Source organism: Malurus melanocephalus, unplaced genomic scaffold, assembly GCF_030028575.1.
Source record: "Malurus melanocephalus ecotype Western Australia unplaced genomic scaffold, MMel_1.1 scaffold_36, whole genome shotgun sequence".
Taxonomy (NCBI): Eukaryota; Metazoa; Chordata; class Aves; order Passeriformes; family Maluridae; genus Malurus; species Malurus melanocephalus.
Window position 1 is genome coordinate 1,415,993 of NW_026623268.1, and position 11,718 is coordinate 1,427,710.

General features: G+C 41.7%; 1 protein-coding gene across 1 annotated transcript; it reads right to left on the bottom strand.

Moving 5' to 3' along the window:
* Positions 1 to 879: 879 nt before the first annotated feature.
* Positions 880 to 11,529, bottom strand: NIT2 (nitrilase family member 2). The gene is made up of 10 exons (XM_057364164.1): positions 11,451 to 11,529; positions 9,442 to 9,560; positions 6,953 to 7,073; positions 6,745 to 6,833; positions 5,360 to 5,453; positions 4,331 to 4,405; positions 3,794 to 3,872; positions 3,077 to 3,175; positions 1,978 to 2,033; positions 880 to 1,615 (listed from the first exon to the last, which is right to left on the bottom strand). Exons 1-10 carry the CDS (start codon positions 11,476 to 11,478, stop codon positions 1,527 to 1,529), a joined length of 849 nt encoding a protein of 282 aa, XP_057220147.1. The 5' UTR covers positions 11,479 to 11,529; the 3' UTR covers positions 880 to 1,526.
* Between the last annotated feature and the right edge of the window lie 189 nt (positions 11,530 to 11,718).

Sequence of the window (11,718 nt, forward strand, 5' to 3'; positions counted from 1 at the left end):
CCAGTGCAGTGTGTGTACCACAATGCAGTGAAAAGCACAGATCAGATAAACCTGCTGGCACAGATAAAGCCACCAAGGGAAACAGTGGGACCTGGCTTTTGAGGGGAAGGATGCATGAGGGCATGGCTGAGCATTAATTTTTCACACTAAGCTSATTGTAGAGAAGCCAAAGTAATATTAAAACAAACAACCAACCAACGAATCAAAAAACACCCCCACCAAACCAAAAACTGGGAAGACGAGGATTGCTGAACATGAACAAAAGGTAAGATGGTTTTGGGGGAAATRTGGTTAGCTAGAGCAAGACAAAACCTCTCCCTCCCATTTTTGTATTTTGGAATCTCTTTTAGCCTGTTTTATGCTGCTAGGAAACTGAAAGCTTATTAGTGAAGGTTGGTGAGTTGCTTCGTTTTTTCATCCCAAGGAATAAAAAGCATAATTTCAAAATTCTTTTTACATTAAAAGATGTCTTCCTTCCAAAAAAGAAAAAAAAATCAAAATTACAACATGCTTGGTTGGTTTTCAGTATTTTAAAACCATCTTTCACAATCAGTTTTTTAGTCTCCAGCAAAAGCAGCACTAGCAGTAAGCTGCAGTAAGGAATAAGACATCTTCTCTATGGTGGACAGGAGCTGCCCTTGGTAGCAATAATGCATTTAACATTAAGCAGACTTCTGGGAGGCTGTGGGCAGAAGGACTTAGCAGTGCAACAAGTGTTCCAACCTGACTGGCTCCCCTCAACCTTTTCCAGGGGAAAAATTCCAGCAGAATTAAAACCCACTCAGACATTCTATTAAGGAAGCAGTATGGAGAGCAAAGGTGTGGCAACATATGAATTATTACAATAACACAGTAACTCATGTCACTTGAACAATAAAYAGGATTTGCCATGAGGAGAGTTTAATACACATATTCCAGGCAAGACACATGAAACAAAAACTGTTACAGATTTTTCTATAGTAGCAGCTCCGTCTGGCAGCTCCTTGCCTTGTCCCAAGTAGTGGAGAGCAGAATTTGTCCTGTTTTGCTCAGTGTGTTAAATTTAAAGCTTTCCAAGTAAGAAGTAGGGCATTCAAGGACCTTAGTTAAGGAATGTACATCTAAAAAGGACAGAGTGGGAAGAATCATGCTTCTAGATTTTCTGATATTTCACTGAAAAATTCATAATACCAAAGCTGAGAGGGAGTTTCAGAGAACAAGATTTCCATTTAGTGTTCTACAAAAAAGCCCTCAAAAGGTAACAAGAACATTATGATGCGTAAAAATCAATGTTAATTACTGCTGTGTTGAACTGATTTCATCTCCATCTTTATCCTAGCTGCAAAATACTATGAAATACTTCCGTTTGAGAGGAGATATAAAAGTCATATTTGAATCATTTTAGAATTGCACCACCAAGTTTTCTGTTATGTGGTGGTTTCTTAACTGGCACATTTGGCAGTAAATTGTGGATCAATTAGTAAAGAAATCCTTCCAAAGATAAAGGCAACAGCCATTGTGGCAGCTGAACCTTCCTTCACCCAGCTTCACTTTTTCATCTCTACACCGTACAGATCACAACGCTTCTGGCTCAAAATAGGAATTTGTTGACGTATTTCTGCAAGTTTCTTTAGATCTGGAGGGGAGAAGAAAAGAGTTATGAGAACAGCAGCCAAAAAAGAAAAGCCTTGATGTAAGACAGGGCAAAYAGCAGCTTTGATGGAGAATGGGCCTGTAGGGCATTGCAAGTGAGCAGCCAGGACTGAAGGAAGCCTCAGCTCTGCTCTATCCTAAGGTAAGAAAGTGAGCTACAAGAGTACAGCTGGAGAGTACAGCACATGGAACAGCCAAGTGCTGCTCGTTCTTGCTTTAACCAAACAAAGCTGGACAAGGCAGAGGAATGCTGCATCATCTGTACTTGCATGTGTAAGGCCACAGACTTAAAAAACTGTCTGAAGAAAAAAAGTGGGGGAAAAACCAGAACAACTTTTCCCTTACCTATATCTGTGTATACAACTGTTTCCTCAGCCCCAGCTTTGGCTATGACTTCACCCCTGCAAAATTAAGCACATTTGTTCATAGGATTAACACATCGGTCTCATCAGTCCAGTTGCTGCTGTTTGTACAAAAAGGAGTTCCTACCCTTGATGCCTACAGCTGCAAAGACAGGGCTGTCCTAAAAACAGCATCATAGTCCATAACTCTGGCATGATAGAAATGGCTTCCAGGCTTATATATGGCATGCTTTAATATGTGACATAAGTGTGTTTCAAAGATCAAGAACCATGGTAAAAGCCACTCTGAGAACCAGTGCCTGCAAGCATGCAGCATACCTCAAGGGGAGAGAGACAACCATATGGGGGAAGACACTTTCTCCTGTTAAGATCCTACTGGCTTTTAATAGGAGTGTACTTTTGATTGTACTCTTACTCTGCATGAACTACTGAAGATGATTTACCATGTCTCCACAAAGTGTTCTGTCAGTGCTTTCATCATATAAAGTTAAAAGCTCAAGACATAGACAAAGTTTTTCCTACTCTGCAATCATCTGAAGAGAACTATCAGTAGATTTATCTGAAAGAAAAACAACTGCCTGAAGATTTTACCTCCTGTGCAACTGGGTGACTTCTGCTTGAGTCAGAATCTCTTCTCTAGCTGAAGACCTCCTTGTTCTTTCTTATGTCAAAGCAGTGTTTTCTTTGAGGAAATGAGATAGTTCTGTGTAAGCTGTTTTAAATGGTTTGGTTCTACACAAAGAATTACCATATGCATACCATATGCATAATGGACTGAACTTCAGCGACAAGTTGACAAGTCAGCCATCAACAATTCAACTTATGATAAATCCTAGTACTAAGTAGCATCTTCATTACAAAAATGAACATATACTCAAACTAGTTCTAGTTTATTTCTTCTTTTTCAGTTTGACACTCAATTCAGTTTTAAATGATCATTTCAAGAATGTAGGCTCAAGTCTCATGTGCTTTTCGCCAAGAATTTGAACTTTTAAGAGTAGATGGAAATGTAGGACTGAAGTGAGACTGTCAGGTAAAATATTTTTTTAACCAAAAAAGGTGGTTTTGTTTATTGAACTCACCATGGATTTACTACGGTGCTGTGTCCCCAGGCAACATAGGATGCTTTTTCATCTCTAGCAGGAGATACAGTAGCTACGAAGAGTTGATTATCAACAGCTCTGTGTTCACAGAAAGATGAAGGGAGGGAAAAAGTTAGAAGATTTGTTTTTTATAATACCATTTAATTAAGCAGAAGAGAAAGAATCCACTCTGAAGAACAAGCTATATATCCTCTAAATGACTGGCCAAAACTGTGAATGACACAAAGGTCTGAGAAAGCAGAGACTGGGAAGAGAAGAATCTAGCACCGGGCTCCAGAGTTAGTACATAAAATATCATGTAATTCACATGTTCATTCACTGTGCAGAAAAATTGATTGAAGCTGACCAAATGAATAAATAATACTGTGCTCAGCAATCTCAGAGTTTTATTTCTACCTATAATTACAGCACTTCCCAAATAGTTACTGGCTCTTCTCTGYAGGATTTGTGTGTGAAGGGAGCTTGGGAAAAGGTCCTTGAAAGGGCGTAACAGGGGTTGACAGGAGTAAAGGCTGAGCATTTCCTTACATGGACACTTTGATGTCCCATGCTAGGTTTGGGGATGGTACAGCTGCAATGGCAGATTGGCTCTGCAGCAGCCCTTCTGTCACACTGTCATTTGGAACACAAGAAAGTTCAGTTCCATGCACCCAAACTCCTGTAGAGCAGGAGGATAAGCTGTTACTGTGATCTTACCGTCCCCTTTGCAGSAGTTCCCAATGAGCTGGTCCTGTGGTCATGTTAAAAGCCCCTGGATAAATCAGCAGCTGGCAACCTTTGTTAAGACACAATTAAAAAGGTCATTAAGGGGAAGATGGTTTACCCCAGAGTGGCCCTTCCCATTGTAATCCAAGGTGAGGTTTCTTCCAATACTTCCCAGCCTCTGCCCAAAATGGAATCAGAGCCTGTCCATGCACAATGAGTTACATCAGCCAAGAACTGTGATATCCCCACCTGATGTGGGGATATCCCCAGCTTCATCACTCCACCACCAAATGTGGCTCAGCAAGTGATGGTTACTTTACTCCATGAGAGGAGGCACTCGTCTGAATAACTCTTGGCCACAGGATGCATTTTGTGTTCAAATAATAAAATATTTTAAATAATAACATAATTGAAAATAAAAGAAGAATGCCTAATCACACGGATCACCCAGGATGTACCACCCAGAAACAGCCCTGCCTTGGCCTGGCCTTAGGGCTGACCATGCCCCATTAGGTGACTCAGCCTTACCTTTCTGGCCGTAGATTTGAGCCATCTCAGCAAATCTCATATCATAGCAGATGCCCAGGCCCACTTTGCAGTATGCTGTTCACAAAACACAATAGACAGCAGTCACATCACCATCACAAGCACACAAAAGCAATCACAAGACTCCCTGTGGCCATCCTGCCAACTGTTTTKTAAATGGCTCACAGCAACAAGAGGAGCTATATTTAAATGTGTGTCCAACAAGCACTGGCTATTGGTGGGGGAGAATTCACASTTCATGATGAGAAAAAGACTGTGAGAAGCAGTCTTATCTACCCTTAAACAACAGCCATTTCCACAAAAGCATGTTCTATCAGGTCTTTGTGTAACATTCCTCTTTCATTTAGCTGCAATGTTTTCAATTTCCTTYTCAAGAAAAGAAAGCACTACTTGCTTTTCATGGAGTAAAACCACAGTCATGTACTTTCTTAGAGAATGCACATTGCAAGAAGGAGAAAGTGACTGTGGCAGACAAKACTCTTGTGAGAGCTCAGCAGACAGTGTCAGTTTTTGAAAAATGTGGGGTGGGGAGGAGTAGGTATTTTTCTTTTTTATCTGATGGGGTTGATTCAAGAAGGCTGGAATGAGATTTCTGATTTAGTTAATCGTCTCTATTACTATTTCATCCTCACATGAAGCAGTGTACACTGCAGCTGTTACATATATTCTTTTCTAAGTCATGTTTTATAAGAACCATTTTCAAGCTGTAACTGCTATAAATAATACAGTCACTTCATTCTAACAAACCAATAGGAACATTACTTAATTAAGTGGGGAGACATATGTTTCAACTTTTTCTACTCCTCTGTCCTTTTGCATCCACATTGCCTTTTTAAAAGTTTCAGAAGTAACCCAAACACTTGAAGCAAACTTAAACTGTACTTGCCATGGTTATCAAATGTCCAATATGAATCTGATAGTCCAATAATCTACTGCTGGGAAGGAGGAGGGGGAAAAGAACTCCAGTAGTGTGGTAGAGCTCCTTAAAGAGAGGGCTTRTCTTATACTCACGTGTGTCAAACATGGAGAAACTATTCCCTGGACTCAATGTTTCAGACTCTTTGAACTGTATCTTCCCAGGAACATTAATGTCAAACAAATGAACCTGCAATTATACTATGATTAATAACAATTAATAACAATTTCTATGCTTGGTACTTGAGCCTCTTTAGGCATGCGTTTTCTACTATTATCTAGACTACTTTTTTTGTCAGGATCCAAAGAAAATATTGCTTAAGATTGTTAGATCCTCCAAAGATGATTCAAAGCATTTTTCTTTTTTGCAGAAATATACATGTCTAAAGTTGCAAATACCTACAAAACAGCAAGATACCTTGATCTAATGATTTGTCTCTAACATTTGAGTTCCATTCCTGCAAAATTTATGCCTCCGCCTCCACCAAGCCATAAAGTTCCCATGACTTCAGCTATGCAGATGCCTCTGAGGGCCTGCAGCAGTCTTTATCCCTCCCTTACACTGCAAGGCATCACTCCYAACTAGAGCTTCCTAACAACAGTGCTGGCTTTATTTTATTATTCGTTCATCCTTGACACGCTACAAGCCTGCACTCATTCTACAAACAGCTCCTGGGTTTGCAGACTTGTGGTGCTATGACAGCTGCAAGGCAACACAGAACTGCAGAAGATGATCTAATGAGTGCAGGTAATGTAGAATCAACAAACAGAATAAATGAATTACCTGCACCACTGAGGTATTTTGCACCACCTTATTTGTTCCAAGTAACCTTGCATTCTCTTTTTGGGTTATCCTTGAAAGAAATAAGCAGTTGCTCACCATGGAGTGATCCCTGTGTGCACAGTCCCATTAACTACTCTGGAGTTACACACAGGAGGCAGTTTTCCAGGAGCACAAAGCAATGTTGAGGTAGAAGATGACAGTAAGCAAACATTTACTATGAACAGCAGGGACAGCTTAACTGTAGGACTTGGACTTTGCATGTCTGCACTAATCACAGGTATAGCACAAAGTATGTAAAGAATTGTATTTACTGTAACAGGACTAAATCCATTGGGAAGTTGAGGGAAAATCCTGATCCCACTCAAGTGGCACTGTGTTTTAGACTTGGGCCAAGGTACAGAGATATTTGAGTGGGATCAGGTTTTATTCTTCATCATGGCTTTCCCAGCATATAAGGAAAACCAATTATATCTTCTGGTATTGTGCTCTACATAAGGATGACAGATGGATGAACATCTTTTGAAGTGGGGCTTACATGCCCCAAATAAAAGTTACATGGAATTTCATGGGTGATGGAACAAAACTTATTTATTATCAATGTAAAATTCTACTAATTTATATCACCTTTCAGTACAGATAAAGTAACTTGTACAACACTGCTGAGAAAACTTTTCATAACAGTTTTCTGCCATCTTACCTTCCTATGCTTTGCCAACATTGCACCATCAGGCCCAAAGACAGTACATGTATTATAGAGCTTTCCACCATCCTCTTCTGGAATGGATCCTTTGGAAAGGTGAGAACAGAGATTTTCCCACTGCATTATTTATGTAATTTTGATCCAACAGCAGTAATAGATATTGCCCATTTTTGCCCCAGTGTGATGGTCACAAAGAGTGAGATACCTCCAATGAGATATATGCTGCACTCCTTTGCAACTTCTGACAGCTTTTGTGTGGATTCCCCAGGGATCTTCTCTGCATACTCCCTAAAGTACTGGGTTCCATATGGAGAATTAAARCATTCCTAGAATTAGAGGAAAATAAAGAAAAAAGCTAAAATCCAGTAACACCACTACAAGGAGATGTACCTGATTTTTCACACTCCTCTCTAAAAATGCTCTCAAACAACCTTTAGTYACAGGAGTTCAGTTTATAGAAGCTCAGTAAGTAAATTAGAGAATGCCAGGTAGACTTGAACGATTGTTGAAAATACAACAGGTTATTTGTGGAATRCATGCTGCACAGAACATGAGCCAGGACTATCCTGTAAGGCTAGCACATTCACTGCTCTGGGCTTAGCAATAGTACAAGGGATGTTCACATCAGAATGAGCAGCCAAGTTCCAACCAGCTCATCTGACAAGTTACAAGCTCAGTATATCCTCTCAAAATGCTCATGTTCAAACGGCCCATGATTCCTTAATTTTTAAAAGGATGTTTGCAAAAGCATATATTTCTCAAAATTACTTACTGTTTTGCTAAAACAATCCTTTAAACAAAATTACCTCACAACTGAACAGTGTCCTCCATCCCAGGCCCTAGTTAAAGATTTGTTATCCCTCAGAACCAGGCATGTACTCTTTACACAGTCACATTAACAGAGTAGTTTAGATGCCTAAACTAAGAGGCCCAGTGGTATTTGAGATGCCCAAGATGTCAGGACCTTTCACTCTGCATTACACTTGCCAGCTCTGTGAGGATGTGAGACACCCCACTATCCCAGGGCTGYCCAGCCCTTCAGCATTTTCTGGGGTGGTTTCAATTAACACAACAACCCCACCCAACACTTTTCTGTCCCCAGAAGGAGCACAGCTGGAGGCCATAGATAGGCTATCAAACCGTGGCAGCAACTTCTCTGCCACAAGAAAGGGACTCCCAGCCCAGAATCTGCCTCCTTTTTTCTCTTTGCTCATCAGACGTGACAAAAACATGCCCACCCCCACAAAGAAAAAGGGAGAAAAAAGAAAAATCAAGCTGTGACTAGTACAATAAACATTCCTGCTTTATCTGCTCAAACAAACTTCTTAACAACTGAGGCAGGTTCTACCAAACTGCAAAAACRGAGCCCAAGCTGGAAGGATATTTTWTTCCCATATACAGGCACTAGGGCAGCCAGGCACCAGCTAACCCACAGCACAGTCTGTAGATGGAAGCACCAGGAAGAGGAGTCTCTGCAGTCTGTCAAAACGATCTTCCCAGACTCTTGAAATTTGGGCTGAACTTCAATGAAATGAAAGTAAAGCCAGCTGACTCCAACTTCATATACTCACTGTGAGTTACTTTTCTTTATATAAAGTCATTAAAACAAACAACAAAGCCCCAAAGAAACAGAACAGAGTATTTMATCTCCTAATGTATCTCCCAGAAATCTGTGAAACACCTTGCCCATGTTTGACAACTTGTATTCTACAGGCATAAATTATTGTTGGCAAAGTGAGYATCTCACCTAAGTCTGGAGAATTCAATGTTTGTTCACATGATGAAACCAGCAAATAACAGGCAATCTTTACACAGGGAGCCCAGGCAGAACACTGAATATTCACATTTGCAACACAAGAACCATGTTAGCACAGAGGAGCTGAGAAAGTTTCCCAATACTTCCCCTGTGACAGCAGGAGAGAAAACATTCTGTGTGTAAAACTGAGACCCAAACTCGCCCAGAGATGAACTTTGCACTCCTCAGTCAGATGCTGCAAGGTACATGAGTACCACAAGTATCCCCACGAAAAGAGGAAAAATGTTCAAAGCTGCACTGGGAAGGACCCCTGTTGCCAGCAGACCATCTGTGAGAAAATTCAGCAAAGCAATCATGGCTGAAATTCAAAAAATAATTCTGAAGTGATTGATAATTTTAAGTGTCTATGTTTCCACACATGAAAAAGTCTCAAGAGAAATGTGTCTTAATAATTCAGCCACAAATGACCTGTTGGAAATATGCCTTAATCTATTTTGTTTCTCATGTATCTGGAATGCTCATATCAATAGAGAGTTGTTCTGTATCTGTTTTTCAGCTTCACCTCAACATTCCTTAGCTGAAAATTAGTCTTYTTTTACACTTCTTCAGCAATGATTCTTCAGCAATGAAACTACAGTGTAACTTACATGAATTCAGAATATATAAATGATGAAATTGCCTAGGATTTAAACCAGAAAAACTTTACCAAAATCCTATTCTACAAAAAATGTCAACCTTTTAGTTCCATTTTTGTTCTCCTACCTCTTAGTGTGCTGCCAGACACAACCCCTGGGAAGTTTTAATTTTTATTTTGAAGCTTCATGCAGAATTTAAGATATCCATGAAGAAAAAGGAATATGTAATCAATTAATAGTACTAGAAAGAGGTTTTGAAGGGCTTGAGGCTTAAGTGCTAAGTAGACCATGATCCTTACTCACAGGTAGAGCCACAAGTTTTGCTCCTTTTGCTGATGCTTCTCTCACCARTCCACAGGCTCGCTGGAGATTATCTGATTTAACAGCAGATACATGAAGCTGAATAAGAGCCAGGCGGAAGGCTGATGGCAGAAAAGAAAAAAATTATTCAGCAGAACTCCCCCCAGGAAATTCTTCCAAATTTGAATGCAGTAACAAGCATTTAAGGRAACAGATGAGTTAATAYATACATAAACCACTACCAACTCATRYTGTGGTGCAAACAGTCTCTTAAAACAGGGAGAGCACTGACACCCAGGACTGAAAATGGGAACCCTGCATGGCCATTGCCCGGCTCCAGTCAAAGATCAGAGCTCAGCAACACCCAGTCCATGTCCATGGGGAAAGGCTCATGTTATACAAGGGAGATCACAGCCCCCCAGCCCCTCCTCCCCAGGCTSAGCACCCTGGGTGAACCCATCTTCTTGTTGCACATGTTGCCTGGTGAGCACTGCAAGTCCTACAATGTCACAATGTCACCAGCACACTAATCCCAAAAGCACCAAATAAAGGCATTATTTGCTTTCATCCCTCAGTTCACACCAAGTCTGGGAAATGGCYATAAAAACCAAGCAAGGTCACCATCTTTCCTGATAATTTCTTAGCAATCTGGTTTCTGGCCAAGTTGCAAGTGTTATCAATAGTTTCCWCACCTGCTAAGCAGGATATACATTTGCAAGCTCTCCAACGTCCCAAGTTTTGTGCACACCCCTTGGAATTCCTTCCATGATCTCTGAGTAACCCAGGTCGTAGGAAAACACATCCTGATCAGGTAGAACTGTTTCTTTTCAAACAAACMAACAARCCCTCCCTGGCTTTATAAAKAAAAGYATYCCAGGTTCATTGCACCTCTCCTGTCTGGAAAAGTCCCTCATCATACAGTCAAGCATCACAACAAGAAAAAGACAAAGCTGGACACAACACAGTCCCAGTGGTTAAAAAAAACTGGAAGAGATGATTCAAGTGAAAATGAGACTGGATCAGGAGCAGTCAAGTTACATCCTTTTTCCTACTTAATTCTCACTTCAGCGCTAAGGAGCTAATTTCTAAAGGTTAAGCAAATAATTAACTGCTCCCTTTGCCACTCCTTATGTGAGAGACTTTTACTACTGGGTCTATTAAGTGAACAAAGCCTATCTAATATTCTGAACAGATGCAACCATAGTTTTCAGACCCATGTAGATAACCATAGTAGGGATCTGTCAGCAACTTCCCAGTATTTGTGGAATGTGTTCAGACAAACTGGACACTTAAATATTTACATTTCTGCATAAAAGAAGAAATAATAACAAAGAAATAAAAACAAAGCACCATCTACTCAGAGAAAATCCCATGTTTAAAACACTAGGAAACTGAATAAGGTTAATTAATCTTATTTTCCCTATACCTCACGTTTGGAGTTTGTTAAGGGGCAAAATTAAAGCTCGGTCATAACAGAACAGAGATACTTGTGCCACAGTTTTGTTTACAAACATCCACATGTAGAAGCAAGAGAAATGCAGAGAAATGTGCAGCAATGCTGTAGAGAAAGACCTCTCCTCCCAGCCAAGACCAGCTGCTTCAAAAATTTCTTTAAAAGCGATTTTCAAGACAAGCCTAAAGCAATGTAGGCCACAACCAGGTAAAAGCTGTATCGGAGTAAAATAATGGTTCACATTTGTAGCACAATACAAAACATGCTGGGTTTTGGGGTTTTTTTTTTTTCCCTTGTTAAGCACCGGAAGCGAAGCAGGCCCGGTTTGTTGGCATTTCTGGTGGAGCGCTGTGTCCCGGTCTGTGCCCAGCGGAGCTCCCTTCTCCCGGCACTGCTCCACACCCTCCACCAGCGCCCAGCACCCAGGCCTTTCCCGGCCACGGCAGCGCTGGGCACTCCGGGAACACGAGGGACGCCCGGGACAGCCCCTGCGGAGCTTCTGCCGCCCGGGCGGGAGGGCAGGAGCGGGGGAGGAGAGGAACGAGGGGCTCCCACTCACACGCCATTGCTGCRCCGGCCGCCCGCATTCCCGGCAGTGCCCGGGCGGGGCGCGGCCGCAGGGGCAGCCGGGATCCGCAGTGCCGGCACCGGCCACGGAATTTGTTTAAAATCACCCGCACAGTGCTTCTGACCGGCCTGGCTGCTGCCGTGACCCGCCTTCTGAGCAGGAACAGGCAGGGATGAGGCACCGCAMGACCTGCGCGGGTGGCAGAGCGAGGGCAGCGCTCCCCCGGCCCCGTTCAACGCCGGCAGAAAGAGCGCAGCCC